This window comes from Agelaius tricolor, unplaced genomic scaffold (genome assembly GCF_023055355.1).
Source record: "Agelaius tricolor isolate 1412-34295 unplaced genomic scaffold, bAgeTri1.0.p SCAF_18, whole genome shotgun sequence".
NCBI classification, from domain to species: domain Eukaryota; kingdom Metazoa; phylum Chordata; class Aves; order Passeriformes; family Icteridae; genus Agelaius; species Agelaius tricolor.
The window spans coordinates 15,556,355-15,579,452 of record NW_027269278.1 but is presented as its reverse complement, the minus strand read 5'-3'; the positions used below and the strand labels follow the sequence as shown (position 1 = coordinate 15,579,452).

The window sequence follows — 23,098 nt, the reverse complement described above, 5'->3', positions numbered from 1 at the left end:
TGTGAGCAGTCACAGACAGTCCCTCCCAGCCCCTCCAATGGGGTTCTTGGCTCATCGTGGTGTTCAAGTGCAAGCAGAAGGGGCTGAAGTCCAGGCTAGTGCCTGTGCTTCAAACTGGTTTGTAAAAGGACAGGAGTCCCACCCCCAGAAAAGAGCTTTCACAGCAGTTTGATTTTCTGAGGTGCAAAGCAAGATGCCAGGTAAAACCTGGTTCCATGAATTCAGAACAGCCTCTCTCACAGAGAATTAGCTGAGTAGCAGCTTGAAAACAGAGCCTGAGTTAAGCATCATTATAAAATAGCTACGAGATCAAGGCAGTATCTTCAGCCTAACCCCAGCTTGTGCAGCTGCATCAATGGGACAAATTCTCAAATGACAGGCCAAAAGATTCCTCTGGCTCAGGCTCTGCCAAGTACCCTGGGAAGCAGCAAACAGGTTACAGGGATGAGAGCATGAAGATCCAACAGTACCTCAGAGTGCGGGGTCTCCCCCAGCCCCTCCTCATTTTTCTCCTTCTTGGAATGGACTGCAGCGGAGGTGTGGCGCTGCCTCTTCCGCTTTCGCTGCTTCTCCAAGAGCTTTTCAGAAGCTGGGATGCAACAGAAAAACCATTCAAGGAAAATGCAGAAAGAATTCTTTTGCTGCAGGTGACACCAGCAAGTTCTGCAGCCTGAGAGCTTCAGGCTGGGTCCTATATATTCTTTGAGGCCCTAAGGGCTGGGGCAATACCAGCCTCCAGGCACTCAGCCCTCTGCCCTGCAGCCACCACAGAAACACCAACTCATACTGGTTTAAGCAACTTTTGCTGGGCTGCTGAACCCAGAGCACCGAGCACTTACACACACACACAGTGCCACAGGCACTGATCCAAATATCACAACAGTCTGCCCTGCTGTCCCTGCCTTCACTTACCTTCTCCCACGTCCTGGAAGTGGGCTGGTGAGTAGAGCTCAGAGCTGTCACTCTCTGAAGGGCCAGTACCCTACAAACAGGAGAGAGAGTCAAGTCACCAGATGAAAACAGAAGCACACACTCCTCAGCTGTGAAACCTTTTGGAATGACTGCAACACCTAATTTACCATCCAGATCATGAATTCATCAGAAATTTTACAAGAAAATATTTGGTTTGTGTGTGTGATAAATCACGCATGTAAAAGTCTGTCTTTGGGAAGGGAGGAATGTGGAGTCTGATCTGTCTTGTGCTCATCAGCACCATTCACTTCTTCCTGTCCTCTCCTAAAAAGGATGCTAATACTCTGTAAGGTGCTGGGAAAAGACATTTTCTTCTGAGTTTACACTTTTACAGATGTTAAGACTGAAATACACTGGCCTCTACATTACTGCAATGGAGATAACTGCACTAAGATTGTGCCTCACAGAGAAATAAAAAGGAAAGAAGTGTCATTAGTCAACTTTAGGAACAGTGGCAACAAGTTCTGTGCAGGCACATGATCTGACATAAATACAATTTGCATTTTTCCAAACCATGTCACTGAATATTGAGTATTCAGTGGAGAAGAGCAGCATTTTCTTTTAAAATCTGAACCAAACAAGGTATCCTCCATGTCATTCACCTCAAGCCTCCATCCTGCTTCAAGCTCTGCACTTAGATGCATTCACCAGCTCATTTGGGAAGGTAACAAAGAAAACACTGCTCAGAGGAAATCTGATGGAAAAGGACAAAGCCTTAGGTTCAAGTTCAAGCTGCACTGTAACATGACAGAAAGCCTCTGTGCAGAATATTTCTGCTCATACCTTTCCAGCCAGCATCCAGATGGCTCCTTTTTCATATAAATCAATTTTGAAAAGAAGATTTTAAACCAAAACTACCCAATCCCCATTACAAGTGGAGAGGGGTGGGGAACAGTGGGTTATTTCATCATAACACAGCAACCAGCACCTTTGGGAAGGGTGGACCTTTGCTCCTGGGCTGCAGCCAACAAAAAACCACATCCCATTGCATTGTGTCCTGTTTAGCAGGATCTGCTGTCGGGGCCTGCTTTCTATCCAGTTTTCAAAAGAGCTGGAAGGGAAGTACCTTCTTTTGGGGAGTCCATTCCTCCTTCTTTGGCATAAAGGCAGTGTCCAAGTCATTGGATTCCAAGAGCTTTTTAGTGGGCTTCCTTTGACGCTTGCTTTCGAAGTTTCCTGCAATGAAACCCTTCACATCAGATAAACAGGGGTTTTCTTGTCTTCCATCAGATTAATACCATTAAGTAAATATTAGCCAACAGTTCAAAATAATCTGCTTCACCCTGTCTTTGAGATCATAAGCTCCTAGGGCAGAGATGCCAATTACCTGCTTCTGTACAACTTCAATAAAAACAGACTTCAGTCTGTCATGACCTTCAGGCTCACCTCAATATGTAATATAAAAATCCACCCACAGAAGAGAGGCTGTGAACTCAATGCCAGCAGGTAACACATGCTGGCAGCACAATTCACATCATAATTTCCCAAACACTTTGATCTGCATAAGCCAGTCCTGCCACTGACACAGCCCTGCCTACACTCCCACACCCCTCACACCAGCATTCATGCGCTGCTGCAGTAAACAGGCTGAAGATCACAATCCTGGTTAAAACTACTTGACAAAAGATATCCCAACAAAATTATTTCCTACTCAAGCTTTATCCTGGCCCTCAGGAGGTAGCAAGTTGCTAGACCTGGGTTCCTTCATTAATTTTGGCAACAGTATAAACTTAGAATCAGGAAATGCTGATGCTGAGTGCAGACACTCTGCAGACACAGCCTGTTACCCATCCCACCCCATTCATCTGCTGGCTTCCACAGTCTCAGCTGTGCCCTTTGACACCTCTGCAGGCACAGCTCATCCATCACACTCCTAACCCTCAAGACAAGCTTCTGCCCACTCTGTGTGCTTCAGCAAAAGGTGAGGGAAATGACTGAAAAGAGCTACACAACCTCTGCAGACTGGATGTATGCTCCCACTGCTGCAGCCTGTTGTGTTCTCCTGCATCTCCAATCTTGGGTTTACATCCTCAGTTTTTTCCTTCCTTTAATCCTCCCCAACTTCCCTTCCTTGTGACACCCACAAGTCTCCAGAGGCAATCCCTCTTCCCTTACACATGACAGGATAACTGACCTCCCACTGACTAAAAATCTGCCTGCTTGGTTTATTTTTTTTTTGCCTAGAAGCCCTTTAGGAACAGTGTTCCCTCCAAGCTAGCACAGCCAGAACACGAGGGCTTTAACTCTGGACACGTCTTTAGATGCTATCAGAGAATAAACACACTGAAAGGAGACTCTGAGACTGACACTGCTGGAAAGGGAAAAGGCCCCTCAGACCACACTCCTTCCACACCGTGCCTTACTGAAGACCAAGAACCTGGCTTGCTGCTCACACAAGTCCCCAAAAATTTCTACAGATGCTTAGAACCAATTAAGTAGGAAGTTCTTCCAGATGGAATTTTGTGCTACAGCTCCCTGAGCTCCCTAGGAGAGCAGATGATCACTCCATGAGCAATGAAGCTCAGACTTTGTGCACCACCCTCAGCACAGCAATGTCCATTCAAAGGGGTTTACAGCAACAAGAAACTGTCAAGCTGAAGGAATGTCACTGTTTGGAAGCACAGACAGCAAGGACTCAGAGAAGGAGTTGTGGCCTCTTTTATATGGACAAAAGGAGCATTCTGTGCAAAGATTTAAGGAGGACCACCACAGTCTATATAGAAAGCCAACAGTACCAGGTCACTGGACACCCTTGCACCTGCCCTCTCTCCCTTCTCAACACAGTAACGGTCAGTGAGTGAAGAAGGCAAGAACAAACAGTGGCAACAGCCACTGATCTTTTTTCATGCTGCCCCAAGAATGATTTTTCACTGAACTTGAGTTACTTTCACTTACAAAAGCAGCATCACACCACCTGCCACTTACCTGATTTCAGGAATCCCTCTTCTGCATCTGGAGAAGCAGAAACTTCAGAAACATCTGAGGAAGACAGAACCACCACCTCTGGAAAATCTGAAGATCCTCCTTGAGCTTGACTAGGAGGATCAGTGGAGTGGGATCCTAGTTCTGAGAAGGAACACTCTGCTTCAAGGACAGGAGGGGACTCTTTGGTTGAAGATGGAGTTGAAACCAAAGAACTTGGCCCCCGCTGGGTCTCTCTGTCAGGACTGCATTGTGCAGGAACGCCTCCTTCACATTCAGACCTCGCCACAGAATTCACCTGCCACGGTGAAATATGTTGGTGAAAACATTCACTCTGCATGGCACTGCACACAGCAAGAACACTCAACCACAAAGAACATAACCACACACAGACCAGAGCCCTGGAGAATAACCACAAAGAGCACATTGGCCTTCACCCACCTTTTGTGATTGTTCCTGGCCCTTCTTTGATTTTTTCTTGGGTGCAAACAAGTGATCATATTCTTCTGCATATTCCAGAAGCCGTTTACTCGGCTTTCTAAGGCGCTTCCTCTCTGAATGTGCTAAGAAAAAGGAAAGCAGCTTCAAGACTGTGTTTCTGAGATGATCACAAGACATCTGTGGATAATAGCTGTTCCTGCCTTCTCTTCCAGAGGTTCCATGTGGGAAGAGCTGATAATTCTCTCTTTGAGACAGCCCAAAAAATTTTTGAATCTCCTATTTTTCAAAATCCCAACTTAGCGGGGGGGATTTTTAAGGACTTCAAGCAGTTCAGGTGAGAAATCAAAACACATCAGACTGAGAGGCTCCTGAAATTTCACCCAACATGTCCCTACAAGCTACATCTAACTTGCCTGCAGTACTTCTACCAGAACCAAAGGTCACTAGCAACTTGTTACTCTTTTGCTGTTTACTCAAACTCTTTTGGTTTTAGTGCAGGGGCACAGGAAAACACTGTTTTCCCATAACAGAGTTCAGTCACTAGTTTCACTAGGAACACATAAGCTTAATTCCTTCCCTTCCCCTCCTCCTTGGCATTTATTTTATATACTACAAATTCCCCATCTGCTACTGTGAGCCCATTTATTGCTTTGTTTGTTCCACAATGAGATCAGGGAGCCAGTGACTGCAGCACTTCTTGTCTCTGCACAGTGTGGTGGCATTGCAAGGTAAAAAGTGTTTCCTCACCACAACCCTAACCACACCACCTCGACACACCAATGCAAGGCAAGCTCCAAAACACTCAACCTTGACACTAGAACAGTTCTTCTCAGCAAGCTGCAAAAGCAAGGTGATGCACATTTATGTCTTTTTCTCACTTCTCAGAATACTTCTGAATATATCTGACTTTCCTCCTTTTTAGCATTCAAAATCATTAAATAATACTGCCTAAAGATTTCCCCTAGTCAGGAAACTACCTGCAGTCTCCTGGAAGTTTTGGAACAAACAATAAATATTCTCTTTGCTTCATTTCATTTGTAGGAGGTGGCTTTTTCTTCTTTAAAACGGAAGCATTTTATAACAAAGCATTTCAATGCAACGCTTCAGAACAGGGATGTTGGACAAGATTGCTACATTTTATTGTGGCTTTGTGGTTAAACAAGCATGAAAATGTCAAACTTGGCCAAAAGAGAAGAAAGAAACAACTTTCTCAAACACAGCTATTTTCAGCCTCTATTAACACTCTGCACAGGTGTCTGAGTGAAACACACATTTCAGCACATAAGCAGTTATGGGATGAGTATCCTCACCAGGCAACTATTTAGAGCCCCAAAGCCGTGCAGCAGAGTACACAGCACTGTGCCAGAAGGGCTGATTTAACTGCTTTTGTTCCCAAAAGGAATCCCATACAAGAATCCCAAATGTAGATTGACAGTGGCAAATCACAGACCTGATGAAACTATTATTTATAAAATCGGTTTACATCAGCCAAATCCAGCAATCTTCACGTCTGCCTTTTTGCTCTAAACCACTGTACAAGGTTTGTGGCAAAATTATGCCCAATGCTGCCATTTAACTATGATGAAGACTTTATGCAGTTTGAGCTTAGTAAAAATGGCACAGTTGTGACTACAATCTGTTCTGATCTCTTACACTGAAGCTGCCTGTTGTGGGCAAGGATTGCTCACATCTCAAAGGACTGCAGTCAGTCCAGTTTCCAGCATCAGTTTCTCTGCTTTCTAGGCTTTGTCCAGCATAAAGGAATAGTCTCAACACAGCATTAAAGGTTTGCTCAGTCCCACCAGCACTGGGGATGCTACAGCAGCCCTGCCAGTGGCACTGGTGCCTCCCCACAGCACATCTGTACAAAGGGGGTGGGTGTGCACAGAGCTCACATGCTGTTTAGGGCAGGGGAATTAGTTTATGCTGCAGTTGTTGATCTGGCACTTTTGTCAGCAAAGCCAGGCCCTGACTGCTGCAGCTGCATCCCTTGTGCAGCATCAACACCCTGTACATTCCTCACACTGCCACCTCACCCAGAGTCCACTGCCTTCCTTTGCCACTGCCCTCCCAACTTTACTGCCTCTCAGCACCTCCTGTTCCCCAGCTCTCTCTGCACACCTTCATCTTCACCTCACACGGCATCACTGCAGGGATGCTTCAACTGCCAAACCACCACGAAGCTGTAAGAACCTGCCAGGATCTTGGTGTGAAGGAAGAACCCCCAGAATGTGCATCCTCTCACCTGCTCTACAGAGACTTCAGTCCTCAAAAACACACAGATCCAGCCAGAGTCAGTGAATGATTAAGCTGGGAATGACTTAAAACCAGAACTTTTACCCCAGGTGTTACACCCTATAGGCTTGTTTTCTGTGCCTGCTGCAACTTGCTTTGGGCAGGTCCCACAACCACCAAGCTAGGAGCTGCCTCTGCCACAATTGAAACAGAAGTGCAGGCTGCCTCCAGCAACCACAAAAAGCAAAATACACACATCAAAATCTGCACTGAGAGAACACATAAGTGACAGAATGCACACAAGCTCAACATTATGATGAGTTGTATTATTTTATGGTATCACAATTAGATTAGAGCAATTTAGTGTGGTGAAACCTATGCAAAAACCTAATTTTATTGGTTTTATTAAGGTGTGTTTGCCCAGATTCCCTGCAGAAGGCAGAGAATGATACATGTTGAATATGGTTCTGTTGGCCCTATTCTTCCACACACCCTTTTATTTCTTCCACTGGCTTTAACCAAATGTCCCCACCTCTGTGGGAGAGGCAGGGCTCTTTTGCCTTCTGCTCCTCCGAAGCCTCCTCCTTCTTAGATCATTTCCTTTCCAATGCTGTTTCCTTATTTCTGTCTGCCATATTCCAGACCCACCTCCAGCTCAGCCTCCCTCTCTTCTGTTCTCTCTTTCACCCATCAGGCAGCCACACCAGAACTGTAAATTAGGAAATCTGTGGGGCTCCACAAGTCATTATAAGCAGCTAATAAAATTCCACACTAAAAACCAAAAACCTCCCAACACATCGTCTTATGGAATTCCTACAGAACAAACCAAAGACAAACTATGTCAAACAGCACTATGAAAGATAAAAAACAGAGCAGCCATTGAGACTCAGTTTTCTGGAACTTTCTAGCACTGACCTACCCCACTAACATCAAACTTGTGGCTCTAAGGACCACATCATGAAGGCATAAGTTAAAAAAAAAATCCCAGGGTCAGAAGGATTCTTATTTTACCTTTCACTGCGGAAGAACTAAAGATTTTTAATGTGTGCAAAACTTTCTGACCAATAACCTGAATACAAACTCATAGTTACTCTGCCTCCTTTGTCCTCCATGCTTACACAGAACTCAAACCGAAGTCCCACACTTTCTTCTGCTCAGACGTAGATATCTTCACATTGTCAGACAGCCACAAGTTCTGTAACTTATCCTTTAAATGAAAAAGTGTAAAATGTATACAAATACTCTGGCGCAAGTCCAGCTCCCTTACCTTGTGCAGAGAATTCAGACTGGGGAGCAAAGTTGCCAAGCTCTGTTTCTGAGTCCATCACACTGGTGTTTGGCTTACCACATACATTCAAACGTTTATCAACTAAGTCTAAACGATTCTCAAAGTCCTGAACTGCCAAGTCTCCCTCAAGCACCTTTGAATGAGGGGAATGCCTACGTCCCAAGCACTCATTTCCCTTCAGTGAAAAGCCACGAGAATTCAGGCCAAAGGCACTCTCCAAGTTTCCTTGTTCCCTAGATCTACTGGTGTGCTTATTAGATCTAGCACTGCTTTGGTTAAAACGCTGCCATCGCTTTTTGGGTGCTACGTGATTGGTATCATTAGACTCATCACCAAGAGAGCTCTCACTATTTGCCTCTGAATCCAAGTCTGGACTCTCCCCATTTTCAGCAGAATTGCAGCTCTCATTATTTCTACCAGCTTCAGGTCTCCTTCCAATACGACCTAAATTGTCATCAGATAAACAGGCAGAGTCTTCATCAGTTGAATGCTCTGTTAAATCAATACACTCCTTCCTCTCAGTATCTTCTGCCTCATTCCCTAGAGGACTGGTAACCGAACTGTGCCCACGGAACGAATGTTCTCCTGAATCTCTGGGTAACCGACTTAGCAACTTACTTGGCCCTCCTGGTTTTAAGTCCTTTCTGTTTGAAACTGTTTTATCTCCAAGCTTTGATGACTGCTTAGATTTTGAACAGTTGCGTTTGGACATGCAATTTGTGCCGTTTGTCCCAGAAACAGCAGCACTCGCAGGCTCCCTTTTACCAGTACCAATCCCTGTCAACTTGGTTGGAGGACCACGTGAAAATGAGGAGTTGCTTATAGCAGAGTTTGGAGTTACTGTTTCCTGGACACAATCTCCATTTTTTTCTATTTTATATGGGGGACCTACAATAGACAAAGACTTGAGACCACTTGCAGAATTGCTTCCAGAACCATCACCTGTACTGGTATTTCGAAATGGGACTATATTTTGACCAGTCATCAGTTGCTGCTCCTTTGTCTTACTGTCATGCATATCCTTCAACATCATTAACAAGGTGCTGAATTTGTAATCTGGTTCAATGGGCAAACGACCAGAAGCAGAAGAGAAAAGCAAAGGTACTGTGGCCTTTGGAGTGCCAGAGTCACTGGCATCATCATTCATGGACCGATAGGACAGTTCCTTCAGCTCCGACAGGACGTGCTTCACCACGGCTGTTTCGATTTCAGCAGAATCCCTGGGTTTCTCATGCATGTTGTTTAACAGTTTCTGACCATCAACTTTTCCACTTCTCTGAAGAGAATCTCTTGAAAGGCCAGAGAAACCTTTGGTATCTGAAGAACGGTGATTCACACCACCCTCCTCTTCTGCAAGAGAAGGCTCCAACCCAGCAACCTTTTCTTTATGTTTACATTTTATACTTCTGCTTCCGGGTAATTTCACGCTTTTCGGTTTCAAGATTGCTTGATTTGTAACAGCAGGCCAGGAGCCATCCTTGGAAACACTTTGGGGGGTAGTGTGCTTGTTTGCTAGGGAAAGATTGTAATTTCTCACATCTGAAGAGCACTCGAGAGGTGTCAATGGCATCTCAGCATCAGACAAACCTACTTCAAGCTCCCCATCCACAAATTCAGCATCAAGTCTGTTGGTTACTGAACCTCCCAGAGCTTTGCGATCTCTGTGCGACTTCTTCCGGGCCCTTCTGCTGCTCTTCTGAGAAAGATACATAGAAAGTTTAATGTTTCCACTTGATGTCATAGCAAAGTCCTTCTCCACTTTATCTGAAGAATCACTAACTTCAAGAGCACTAGAGGCTCTCTCTGAACTTTGGTCCATGGTATCTACATCACTGTTCCCACCATCAGAGAGGGAAGAGGATGAATCTGATTCAGTTTGTTTTTTCTCAACACCACCATCAGATGCAGAATAGTGTATTTGTAACTTGGAACTGCACAAAATGCCCAGGGAGCTCTTCTCTCTCTCAAAAGATGAGCTGGAAAACAAATCTCCTTGGAGGGTGCTTTTCAGAGCGTCACTTTTACGATTCTCATAGTCTGCTTTTAGAGGTGTCTTTTCAAAACGTCTTTCTCCAAAGGAGGACAGCAAATGGTTTTCCCTGGTGCTACTGGCTGCTGTCAGGCTGTTGGCAATCCGGCGAAGCTCGTGAGACGCGTGTTTCTCTGGTAGGTCCCCAACAATCACGTTTCTAACTACGCTCTCTGGTGTTTTGTCTTTGATTTCTTCCCTCGGTGCTTCCCCTCTGGTGCCACTCTTTTTTACTCTAGTCCTTTTTCTGCTTTCAGAGGTTGTTTTCACCTGTGGCTTGATGTGCAATTTTCCTTTTTCACTGGCCACGTGTCTGGAGTCAAAAGCCAAGGATTTTAAGCAGCCATTCAGTTGCGTGTCCCTTTCTGCTCCAGGGCCATTGCTGTAGTATTCCAGCTGCACGTCCTTCTCACTGTCTGGCTCGCTGGAGTTCTGGCTGCACTTCTGATCCTCTGGACCCCCGAGAAGAATGTCTTCTGCCTGTCCAACACTGACTTCCCATTTAGCCCTAAATCTCTGAGGAACCTTAAAAGTTGGAGAAAAAAAAAAAAGACAAAATTTGAGTAGGTACCCAAAGAAATAAAATCGAGGAGCACAAGGCACAGAACACAGAGACATTCCTGCATTTTGCATCTTTAAGACAATTCCCTGAGACTGTGTCTGGCAGACACAGGAAGTACTGCTCCTGGGTAAGCACCCTGCATTCCAGCTGAGCCCTCTGCATTCCCAGAACAGTAAAAAGGTCCCTGGAAAGTAAAGGTCTCCTAAGCATCAGATGTCTTGGCATGCCAACACACCCTGAACACAACAGCCTGTAAAGGGCAATGCATATGGTATGGATCCCTGGCACAGAAATGCAAAGCTACAGCCAGCAAGCCTCACAAGGCAAATGCAGCACTGTTTTCTTCAAAATATCTGAGCAGACCTGTTTGCTGTCCTCATTGTTGATTCTTCCTGCATCCCCTGAATTCAGAGCACGATCTGCCCTCTCCATCAACTCACCTCGGGACTAACATGAGCTCCACACACATCTAAGATGTGCTCTATCAAGTTCACAATGCTCATTCCTGAGAAGTATCCCAGTTTAACTCTGTATCTGTAGAAAAACCAGAAAGCTCTCTGCATACTTAACAGGAACCTCTGCTAATACTCAAAATCAACAAGAAGCTTGTTTCTTATCTGCATGAGTAGTTTTTGGCTGCACATCAGCAAACCAAGAGCTTCACAACTGCTCCTAAAATCAAAACCAATTCCAAGGCGGGAGGAACAACTCACATTGCTGACACTTTTTTCCTAAAGAAAGACCCAAACCAACAAAGTCTCATCTCAGCAGATTCAAGAAATTTCACAAAGCCTGATAGCAATCCAGCCAAACACTCTCAGCTTTGCATCAATTTTGGCTTCCAGGGGTGCAAACCTGGAGATTTATGTGAGTAACAAACATTTGATTCCCTCTACTGCAGGCATGCTGGCACTCCATTTACATATAGAATGAGATTTCAGCCACGCAGCACTTCTAGGACCAGAGAAGTTACTTGGGAGCATGTCACTAGTTGTTGAGAGCACAAGGAGAGAAGTCCTTAAAGATACTGAACATGTCCTTGGAAAAGAAAAACCAAATAAGGCCACTGCCCCCAGGGACTCATATCTGCAAGAGCACATTCAATCTGACGATTCTGCACTAACATAGGTTATAAAGCTTTAGAGTAGGAGAAAAAGAAAAACCAGATACCATTGCCTAGTATAACTATTTGCTCTCTCACAGTAACACAGTAGCCTCTGTAGTTCTTCACTTCAGCTATTCTAACGAGTTAATTTCTTCAGTCACCTTCCTAAAGACATAGACCAGACCCCTGTGTCACATTACATTAACTGGCTACAACTGCTCAGGGCTGTTATGTTTGGAAACGGAGATGGTGCGATGAGCCACAAAACTCATTCCCACAGGCTCACTGACAAAGCATTTTCCAAGTCAAATTATAAGTCCTAACAGGTTTCTATAAAGAGAATTACTGAAGCAGTGCTAAAAACCCCACTGCTTTATCTCAGCCAGTGATCTAGTGAAGCATGCAACTCCACCTCTGTTTCAGATCAGCCAAAGGAGGCTGCCAGAGAGCACAGAAGTTTTTTAGCAGTGCTGCAATCCACAGCAGGAGAGGGCTGTGCTGTTAAACAGATCCCACACCAACAGAGCCCAGATTCCTCTGCCTTCCAGAGCTGTCCAGGGCAATAGAAGCAGCAGGCCACACCCCAGCATAGAAGAGAGCCTGGAAACTCCTGGCAGTTTATAAACTATACAAAGAATCCCTTCCCTGGCTGACTTGCTGCAGTCAGTCTCACAGAAGCTGTCAAAGTACAAATTCAGGCATAAAGGAATATTTTGTACTGTGCAGATTCAAAGAAATAAAAACATATTACACAAAACAGCTCTTTCACCTTGTGTTTGTATCCTTTTTCCTTTTGCTTTCCTCTTTTCCGGAGAACAGGCAGCTCTTCAAACTGATGTCTCCCTTCAAAGAGGACAACAGCTTTCCCAGGAACCCAGGTTTTCTCTGAAGGTTCTCCTAAGGTATCCACATAATACTCTCGGTATGGTCTCCCACCGGAAACTATTTCAAGAAATTTAACAGAATTACCCCTTGTATGTAACAGAATAAAGACACAAAAAGAGACACAGAAAACAGTAACTATTTGAGAGGTTATTTTCAATTACATTTAGCTTAACAACATTCCCAAATAAATGCCAGTTCTGGGGATTTCTATTCACAACTAAGGCAGACCCCTTTGTTTGCTACTGTCTGTATTTATATTCTACATTACTGTTCTATTTTTAAATTGTTTGGGCTTTTTTTTTGTTTTTACAAACAATTGATTAACACGCCTATGATTGGTCATCTTCCTGCAGCAAAGACTGCTTGCAAAAAAAAGAAGGTAAAAATATCTAAATATTTTTTCCTTGAGAGACACAACACACCAGGCAGAACATTTTTTTCTGCTACTCCCTGATTAATGATTAAACAGTCCAGAGCACTTGACCGTTGGAAAAACACAACAGTGCTGGGAACACCCAGAACTGACATCCTTCTGGATAGGATTTACTCACACAGGTTGAGCCTCCCCATCACAATACATCCCATCCTCTTCGATGTTTTAATACCAAACAAAGTCTTATTTAGGACATAAAACACGAACAGCAGCATTTAAGCAAACACATGCACACACACTGAAAAGATTAGGTGCAACATGACACAAAATTAGTTGCAATAAGTTTCTCCATACTTCAGGCACAAGAGGTGCAGAGAAAGAGAAGAAATTCAATCATAGGAGCACATTCAAAGATGCTTTAAAGGTACTTTCTATGCAAGAAAGTTGAACACACATGGTAAAAGTAGGAACTGAATCACAAGCATTGGAACAGAGCAAACAACACTTTTGGGATACAAACTTCTCCCTGCAGTTTGCTGCAACGCATTAACCTTCTTCTGTGAATACACCTTCACCCTCTGAACAGGCAGATTACACTTCCAGCCCATTTGGTTTGTGCTGCCTCTTCCAGAGTGCCAGCACAATGTGGCAGCCTGGCCTTAAGTGATGTTAAAATTGAGATTCTAACCAAGACCACTGAGAGGATGACAAACAACAACCAGAACAACATCAAACCAAGTGCAAAGATCACAGGCTGCATCCACCCCATTCACAGTTCTGGGACTGAAGCCACTGAGCCTACACCTTCCAACTTCAAAAATCTTCCAAGCCAAGAGCTTGCTGAGAAAAGGTAAACTGCCTTTAACTAAACACCATTCCTCAAATCCCAAGAGAAGAGCTTTCAGCACAAGAGACAAGGTTGAAGCGACCTGCCTTGTTTTGAAGGGCTTGTTCCCTTGGCAACAGGAGAGCCAAGGCAGTAGGACTGAGCTTCCTACAGTGCACACAGAGCCCAGCTCCTCCTGCCCCAAGGTGCCTGAGTTCAGATCCACCTGCTTTGCCACCTTGGCATTGGGAAGGGAGGACAAGCAGATTACATACAGCCACAGCTGGAAAATATAATTTTCCCATGAGCTCCACTGGTTTGAACGCAGATAAAAGAATGGTGGGAGAGTGAGTCCATCATGTGGCTGGAGATCAGGCCTTCCTGGAACTTGCTGACAGAGCTTTTCCTCCCAGCAGAATTCCTTCATTATCAATCCTCATGCACAGGCTGAGAGGAGAATACTGGACAGCTATACACATTAAATCCTGCCCAAAACTTCATGAGGAAGATGTTGGGAGACAATATATATCAGCATATCTTCTGGAAACATCTCTGACAGGATTTTGAGAGCTGGAAACAGACTATTTAAAATAGCACATTCACTATTCCCTAGAATCAGGATAAATGCCTCCCCAAAGGATGAAGGGGGAGGTGAAGAAAGAAGACCTCAGCAACCAGGCTTGGGGATTGTGTGAGCAGCACACAGGAAAAGCTACTTCATGTCTAGAGAAACAGCAGTGGCTCTGAGCTGATGGCCACTCAAAAAGAACTCCACTCATGCACAGCACTTGTGCTTAGGCTGGCAAAGGCTACAAAACCTGGAGACAAAACCAGTAGTGAGTGGCAATCTCACCAGTCTGGAGCTGTCAGTGGCAGAGGACACCAGTTCAAGGGGATTCTAGTTGCCCAGAGAACAGAAAGAATCAGAAGGGGAAACCAGGAACAAATAAACCTTTCTGTTTGTGGCAGTCTCCCCATGGCATCTGGTGTGATAGTAAAAGCAAACAATTCCTCATTTTCCTTCTGTTCTCTCCATCACTCACCTATCTCTGTCTTGATCTTTTAAGACTCTCTTTCTCCCTTCCTGGCTCTCTCCTGTGGTCAAGCACACACAGCTCTGTTATATTTGCCCGTCTCTCCTCCTCACACTCAGCTCACTCACACTATACCCTAAACAGTCACATACGTGGCTCCATCTCTTGGTTTTTCCAGAATTTCCATATCAACAGCCCCCTACTCTTTTGTGCCAAACAAGACCCAAAAATTTCACTTCCATGCACATGGTCCCATTACACCCTCAGGTACTCAGCAGCTACACTGCACTACCCCACACTCCACTCCTCAGCCTCTCCAGCCTCCCATTCTCCAAGAACAACTCTCTGTCCTCACACACTCCAATCTTCCCAGCTCTGCTTACTCACCTGTTCCACCTCTCTAATCCATCTCCCTTTTCTCTGCATAACTTTTTTGAGAGGCTGCTCTTTCTTCTGCACTGCCCTGAGCTCAGCCCAGCTATCTGTCCTTCCTCCAGTCTGGGAAGAAAAGCCTAAATGTCCAACAGCTATCTGTGCCACTTCATCACCCCCAGCCCCTTCTTCTTCCTGCCACCTCCCTCATTTAGCTCTACTTTATGGATCCAGGTCTTGTTTTCCACAGCAGAGTCTATTTCTTCACACCTTTCAAAGGCCAGAAATGCTTTTAAAATTAATTAAAAACTGCAGCATCCTGCCATACACAACACCTCCACTTTGTGGTCTGAGTAGATACAGTACCTTTCATTTTTGAGTGACAGTCCAGCACTGGGTCATGACAAATTGTGCATGGCCACCATGGGCGTCTGTTGAACTTGGCCCAAACAAGATCCCCAACTTCATACTTCACTGGAGGCTTCTTCTTGGCTCGGATCTTTGGGGAAAAACCAGAACACAAGAAATCACTAAAGCTCCAGATGCTTTTGAAGAGATTTGCCTCCCCCCCTGTGTGCAGATTACACGGGACAGCAGAGACATTTACATTAAAAAGCAAGTCCTGATTTTACTTAGTGGCTCCTACACCTTCAAAGAACACAATGGTTCTCCCCATTCTTCTGCAAGAACAAAACAATGAGAGGATTTGAGAAGGTTTTTGTTATTTTTTAGTAAGTATGGTGACCTCTGGTAAATGACTGCACTCAAACTTCACACATTTGAACAGGTAAATATTTGGAGTCACTACTAGACCCCATTATTTCACCAGCACCAGTTTGTTAATTTCAAAGGTTGCAACATACCGAAAAAGTAGCAGTAGGAGACAGTGACATTTTCCTGACTAAAACGTGATAAAAACAGCAAGTGTTTATCAACTGGAAAAAAAAAAAAAGTTGGTATGTACAAGTTAGTAACTTTCCTGCTTCTCATATGTGCTCAGGAAAGAGCTTCACCAGGAAATATTTGAAACTAAAGACAGGCACAATCACAAAAAAATTTATATTCTGGTGTTTAGCTTATATGAGCAGATCTGGTGTTGCTTTGCTCCACAACTGCAGAGCAGAAAGGAGTATAACAGCAGGCACCCCCCTCTAGGACACAGACACAACACTGACCTTGCCTGTCTCCAAAAGCTGCTCACAAGTATCAACTCTGCAGACACAGCCACCCAAATCCACTCAGCTTCTCAGGGCTGTGCAGCAGCCACAAGAACACTGAAATCTTTCAATACACAAACCCTATAGTGTTTAATGCCATTTCTGTGTCACTGCCCAGGAGCTGAGAGCAGATCCCATGCTGTTTGTGAAGCACGAAGCCTCTCTGGCTACATGTGCAGGACCTGTGCCAAGGAGAGGATCCAGGAGCTTGGGTGCTGTGAATAATTGAGCCAAGATGAGATACAATAGGTTTTCACAGGATACAAGAGTACCTGTACCCAGTTGTGGGGTATCCTGCCTGTTTAGCAGCACCCACCAACACGTCCCAGGTGGGTTCAGCATTTTAAGAGCTCCAAGAAGCACCCCAGTAATGCTCATCACTAAAGTTGTTACAGCACACACACCTTTCTGCTTCACTTCTCCATCCTGCTAACCACCCTGCTCCAGGCATGTCTCTTGCCATACCCAGTTCAACATCCCAGCAACTAAAACACAACAGACCTCTCTAATAAAAGGTATATTCCGTTTCTCATTGAGTTTTATGGCTCTTCTTCATGTGGTTAAAGAAAACACAAAAGAATAAACCCTGTCACATGAGAAAAGGCACGTATTGATGTTACGGACTACATTATTGAAATTCTTCTCACTCACTCATCAAAAGCCACACAATAACTTATTGCTGAGCAGGAGTTGAGGAACAGGGAATGTGAACAGCACGGGGCAAGGGGCTGCAGCCCCTCTCTCTGCCACTGCCTTGCTGCACCCTCTGTGTCTCCAGTTGGATCTGTGAGCACAGGACCAGAGGTGCTGCCTCAGCTGTTGCTTTTAAAATGCAGATGCACTTTCAGATGCAAACCTCTTCTTTTTTCAGTCTGTTTCCCGGCTTGAGCTCTTGTAAATGTGACTTTGGCCTCAATTTTTTTTTACAGATTTCCAGCCTGGGCTTTGAGGGGTACATGTATATCCCAGCTGATTATCTCCGATGCTGTGCATACACATACAATAGATGTGCATCTTACTGACAACTGTAACCTGAGCACAGGCACTGGACAGAGCAGTAAAACCTCACTGGAGGTTTGCCAGAGCCATTCACATTGATCCACCTGAACGACACCCACAGCCCCTGCCCTTAGGCAAGTCTGCATTTAAATCAACTCTTTGTCAACCTCCAACACCCCAGCCGAGTGAAAAGGTGGCTTTCAAGAAACTATTCAGACAATGCCTAAACCTCTTTCTAAGAAGTCAGCTGCTATTCTCATTCCTGCCCAGTTTCCTCTCTCATTTCCCCGGCATTAGCAGTCAGGTGTTGGACTCACCATCACCCACCACAAAGTCCCCACCAGTGGGTCACAGAGGCAGATCAGGAAGCATCATGTCCTGAGGGAAGCCTCGTGACAGGATGCACTGCAGCAGGTCACTGTCTTACATAATTTTCCTCTCAAGTCTCCCTAAATCCCACCAACCTGCCAGAGATGCCTTAACATTTTTTTTTCTTTACACGAGAAAAAAAATCTGCTAGATTTTCAAAACGTGTAACACTGAATAGCCAACAGCACAGGAGCAAAAGCAATTATTGTCCTTTCCAGGTACAGTTAAGTCTCTTCCTTTAAACTCTGCAGCATGATAGAAAAATTACAGCCCCAAAGCATATATTTCTTATGTCAGAATACAACAAATTTCACTCCTATAAAAATTAGTATTTACTATGCCAAGATTAAACTGCTGATAAATCCTGATGGCCAAAAATTTAGCCCTGCAGCAACAGTGACTTTTCTGTGAGCTAAGGAAAACCAAAGTTTTTTAAAAAAGTAAACTTCAGATGTAGTCCCATACATCTGATCACAGCACTGTTGGCCTTCAGAGCATGGAAATATTCAAGTATTTAAATAACAAGAAAATTTGTGAGCTAGATTGGGAAAAACCCATGTTGTAACCCATACACTGAAGAAATTAAACCAGGTAAGAGCCTTGGTTAGTGAGGAAGGAAAGGACAGGGCCTTCTCCATTAATGAGGAACAACAAAGTTTTGTATTGTCTGACGTTCTCCTCAAGGGAGTCAGCACTGTCTACTCTGTTATCAAATGTTTGGCAATCATTTGCTGTTCAGATGGGACAAGCTACAGCCCAAACTCGATGATATGCAGCATTTCAGATCATTCTGTGCTATTTTCGGACCAAACAAGACTGTACCTTGCAGATATTTTTCATCAAATCCTCTCTACCAAAGACCCCAACTGATCACTGTGAAAGGGGTCACAAGCCAAGATTCAGCAGCAGGATGACACAAAAACCACCTGCTAAGTCACCTCTTGAATTTGTACTACATCAACCAAACACACCAGTCTGCAACTCACTAAGTGAAACACCAAACGCTGGTGCTCAGCTTCATGAGAAGGAGGCTTTCTATTTGAAAGCCAAGTATTTTTTACCCTCCTGAAACTCTCACCATACAGCAAATAATGAAACATATCAAGCAAAGAAAGCTTAAATTTCCAAGTGTTTTTATTTTGGTAAATATACTGTCAGTCCTCAACTATCTGTCACTAATCTTCCTCCTTTGAAAATAACCACATCATTAAAAAGTGGAAAAAATAACTTATCCAGTAACCACTCTTGGCTCTGTCACTGGAAGCTGTTGTTCAATCCACTCATGTTGCTGGACCAAGTGGCACAAAGCAGAAGCCCACAAACACAGACAATGCTGACAGCCACAGGGTGCACCTTTCCTGCAGCACTGGACATCTCTGAATAAAAATCAGAGCAGCACCAGCCTCTCCAGTGCAGCTGGGGATGCAGCTGCAGACAGCCCACGTGCCCCAACAGCGTGACCAGGGATGTGACCACCTCGGCAGAGCCACAGCAAGACTGAACTGCACACAGAGGGGCAGAGATAAGTCTGCTGTTCCAGGCAATTGCAAACTTGCAATTTCATATACCCAAAGAGACATCTGTCCAGAGATCAAGCACTGATCTGCAGCCATTGTAGCCCTGCACACTTCCAATTCAGACCTGCTTTGGAAAGCCATCGTGGAAATACTTGGCCAAGAAACCCCTATTGCAGTTTATTCCTGACTTTATTATAAACAATGTTACTCAATGAAGCCAGGGACAGAACATGTTTTGCAGAAAGGCTGGGGCAGCAAAAGACACTGTGTGTAAGGATGATGAAGAAAAGCAAGAAAGAAGCCACTGATCTCCCAAAAATAATGGAGGAAGATTCTGCCAAGCCTGTTTCAGGCACAAACTGAACAGAATCAAAGCCAAGGATGAAAATAAAAGGAGGTGGCCACATCCAAAGGGTAATTAACCAATAGAATGTCAACAATGACACTAATAACCTTTTCCTCTGAGTGTCCAGCAGATACCTGCCCAGGGCCCTGCAGCAGCAGCACGGGATAGGGATATCTCCTGAGCAGATCTCAACACACTGGTAGCTGCAGGTAAGTCACACCCCACACATGAGCTGGCCCAAACATCACTGCCAGGGGCAGAAACAGCAACAACTCTGCCCCATAAACTTCCAGTGCTCTCTTCAAACCTTCTCATTCCCAGGCCAGCAACTCTCGTGCTTCTCCCTGCATTCCATCTATGCCCAGGATAAAGCTGTTCCCAATATCTACTTCTTATCAGTTAGAACTGGAAGCTTGCTGAGGATCAGTCCACAGCCTGCCCCCACCACCACCTTTTGTGCCTTGAAGTTTGGTGATCACTATTCTTTCTTAACAGAACAAGATGATAAGAAGACCATCTAACTCCTGTGAGCCACTAATGCCAGATATGGCTGAAATGGCTCAAGATCAGCTTTTTTTTACCAGAAATAAACCCTACCAAAATGAAAGATGACATTAGAAGGTGCCTGGATAGCTTGGGCTTGACAATCTGCTGGAGAGGGACTTACAATGACACAGAGTGACAGGACAAGGGGGAATGGCCATAATCTGTGAGTAGGTTTAGATTAAATGTGAGGAGGAAATTCTTCCCTGTGAAGGTTATGAGGCCCTGGTACAGGTAGCCCAGAGATGCTGCGGCTGCCCCTGGATCCCTGGAAGTGTTCAAGATCAGGCTGGATGGAACTCTGAGCAATCTCATCTACCAGAAGGTGTCCCTGCCCATGGCAGGGCATTGTAACTACATTGTCCTTAAGGCTCCTTCAAACCCAAACCATTCTGTGATTCCATAAAGAAGTTATCCATTGACACAACCAACCCCACAGATGGTGTCACAGGTGCCCTGTGCCTAGGACAGGCCACTCCCAGCTCCTGCCATTTCAGTAGAACAGGTTATTCACCCTCTGCCCTCACAAAGGACAGGTGGCAACTGGGGCAAGTTTTTCCTATTAAAATAATTCCAGAACAAGCCTGGAAGGGCATTGCTAAAGCTACCCCAAGAGTCTTCAGGAGATGGAACCTCCCTTCAGCTACAGCACATCCTCACTGAGTTAGCAGAGTTTAATACAAAGCAGAGCAGTTTTAACCTCAGCACTGAGCTGTCCATACAGCTCCTGTCCCAGGGGATGCAGATCCTTTAACTCTGGTCATAGAAATGAAGCAGCAGTGGATGCAATTCCCATACAGTGACTGCTGCTGACAGATAGTTAAAAGGTCAACTCCCACCTCTGCACTGCTCTTAATGAAGGGAGAATGGAAAGAAGTCTGAGTGATCCATGGTTCATTACTTCACTCAGCCCCAACACTCCTGCACTGAGAAATGAACAGACACAGAGAGAAGGAAAGAGAGGAATTGGGAAATAACCTTTGCTTGAGAATGCTGCATGGAAAGGTAAAAAGGAGGAAGACTACGAACAACAACAAAGCAAAATTAGTAACTGATTGTGATGGAAACTAGAAATAATAATTCTCATTAGCAAAGATTTGTGTTTTAAAGAACATTTTCTAAAATCAAAACCAAATTGATTAAAAAAACCCAAAAAATCCAAGAAAATTGAGAGAGAATTAAATTGTATGTGCTTGATAGCTTAAGAAATATTTGAAACAAAGCAAGCAGAGATTGCTACGTTTCCTCCATACAAAGTACTATTACCAAGCACAAGAGCTTTAAGCCTTTACAGAGAGAGGCTGCAATGCTGACCCTGCACTCCCTGTGACAAAACTTAGATGAATCAATCCCTGCACAGGGAAAGGGGCAGGCCCAACTGGAGCCACATGGACAAAACCCTCACCCAAACCACGGCACGCAATGGCATATCTGAAGAAACCAGAGTAATAATCACACTGGCACTTAATGGCAAGCTTCAAATCAAACAGAGCAGCTGGAGAAGCCTGCTGGAAGCCCATGGGCAGCCTGTGCTGCTGAGGACATGCACAGGGCATGCTGGGGACATGCTCTTCATCCGAACTGCTCCAGTCTTCTTCAGCTTCAGCACTGCAGCAAAAAGCAAACAGGCGTCTGACCTACATTCATGTCTGAGAAAGTACACTACCTCTTATCTGGGATCATTATCATCCACAAGTCTTAAATACTCACTAATCAAATATTCACTAGCAAAATACAGCAGAAATTATGATACAGACCAAGCTTCTGTTATCAACATGCTTGCAGGTATTTGCTATCTTTGGCCAGTTTTTACTACCATCTTCCAGGGTACTGAAGTTTTTCAGGGTCCATACGTACATGTGAACTATGCTGAAAGGTTAAAATCAAGAGAGCAGATTGGACTACTTTGAGTAATTCCTACATCCTGAAGCATTTCTATCAAGCTCAGGAGTTACTCACATACAGATATTAAATAAAGAATGTACTGAGGAGAGAACACAAAGTTTCAGTCTCCAAGATAACAGGGTAACAGCATCCCTGTTTCACTCAGTGGAGATACTTCTCCTTATGGATTGAGTGGAAGAGCAGTGCAAGAGAAAGCTTTGGCACTTCAGCACGCCAGCTACCAGAAATGCACCCAACAGCAAGGTTTGAGGGAGGCAGGAGGAGGAAGTGGAGAGAAGGGGTGTGATCTCATCCAGATCCCCAGTGGAGAGAAATCCACTAACACACAGAAGACTTCAGACCACTTCCAGGAGCCTCAAGCAGAGGACAGACTCTCATACTTGCTTATCTGCACACATTTTAAATGATAAACCACATTCTCTTTGAATCTGGCTCTTTAAATCAGCACTAATTGTTTCAGCAAGCGAGGAACTGCTGGCATTACCAAAACTTTGCAAATTCTCACAAAGAACAATTACCCACAAATATCTTCTTATGTCAGAGAACAAACAAAAAAACCCACAAACTGAAACCAGGCCATCAGATTTTCCCCCTTTTCAGCCTTACTTCTGTGCTCCTCTATGTATTATCAAATTGCTCACAAGCAAGACATCGGATAAAAACAGCAGCCATTTTTCAGACATGAAGTTTCTAAATCCATGAAATGAAAAACAGATTCAAACTGTGCAAAATGAAACTTGGCTATTCTAATTTATATATGTATGTTCTACTCATTACAGCTTAAGCTGTAACCAGAATGAAGCAGAACTAGAGAACAACATGTACAGTGCAAAGAGTGAATACTGTACCAAAACCTCAGCAGCTAGAAAGTGTGAGTTTGGGTTGGTTTAAATAAAATTAACTGGCTTGTTGCTCGTTTTGGTCTGGTTGTTGATGTTGTTTGTGTTTAAGTCCACGGGATTCTTTAAAAGCAACAAACATTTAAGGGGGGCCTTACAAATCTCAGTTGCTGCAGAAGTTTTTATTTACCCACAGGAAAGAAGGGATAATCCCACTTTGCTAGTCCAAACAAAAAGATGCCTCTTACACAAAACCATAACCTCCTGAAAATGAGGTGGCATTCAGCATTAAAGTCCCCCACCCAACAACACCATTTTT

At 44.4% G+C, this 23,098-nt stretch overlaps 1 protein-coding gene across 6 annotated transcripts in view; it reads right to left on the bottom strand.

The window, feature by feature from the left end:
* NSD1 (nuclear receptor binding SET domain protein 1) overlaps window positions 1–23,098 on the bottom strand; it is a 60,828-nt gene that overhangs the window by 28,737 nt on the left and 8,993 nt on the right. For 3 of the 6 annotated variants that reach the window (XM_071443532.1, XM_071443531.1, XM_071443533.1), the window contains exons 3-10: window positions 15,411–15,543; window positions 12,324–12,496; window positions 7,838–10,412; window positions 4,336–4,457; window positions 3,898–4,192; window positions 2,039–2,148; window positions 913–982; window positions 471–589 (exon numbers count right to left, since the gene is read on the bottom strand). In XM_071443532.1, the coding sequence (XP_071299633.1) occupies window positions 471–589; window positions 913–982; window positions 2,039–2,148; window positions 3,898–4,192; window positions 4,336–4,457; window positions 7,838–10,412; window positions 12,324–12,496; window positions 15,411–15,543 (3,597 nt within the window). The remainder of the gene's footprint in view (window positions 1–470; window positions 590–912; window positions 983–2,038; window positions 2,149–3,897; window positions 4,193–4,335; window positions 4,458–7,837; window positions 10,413–12,323; window positions 12,497–15,410; window positions 15,544–23,098) is intronic. The other 3 variants (XM_071443534.1, XM_071443535.1, XM_071443536.1) reach the window with 3 other exon arrangements.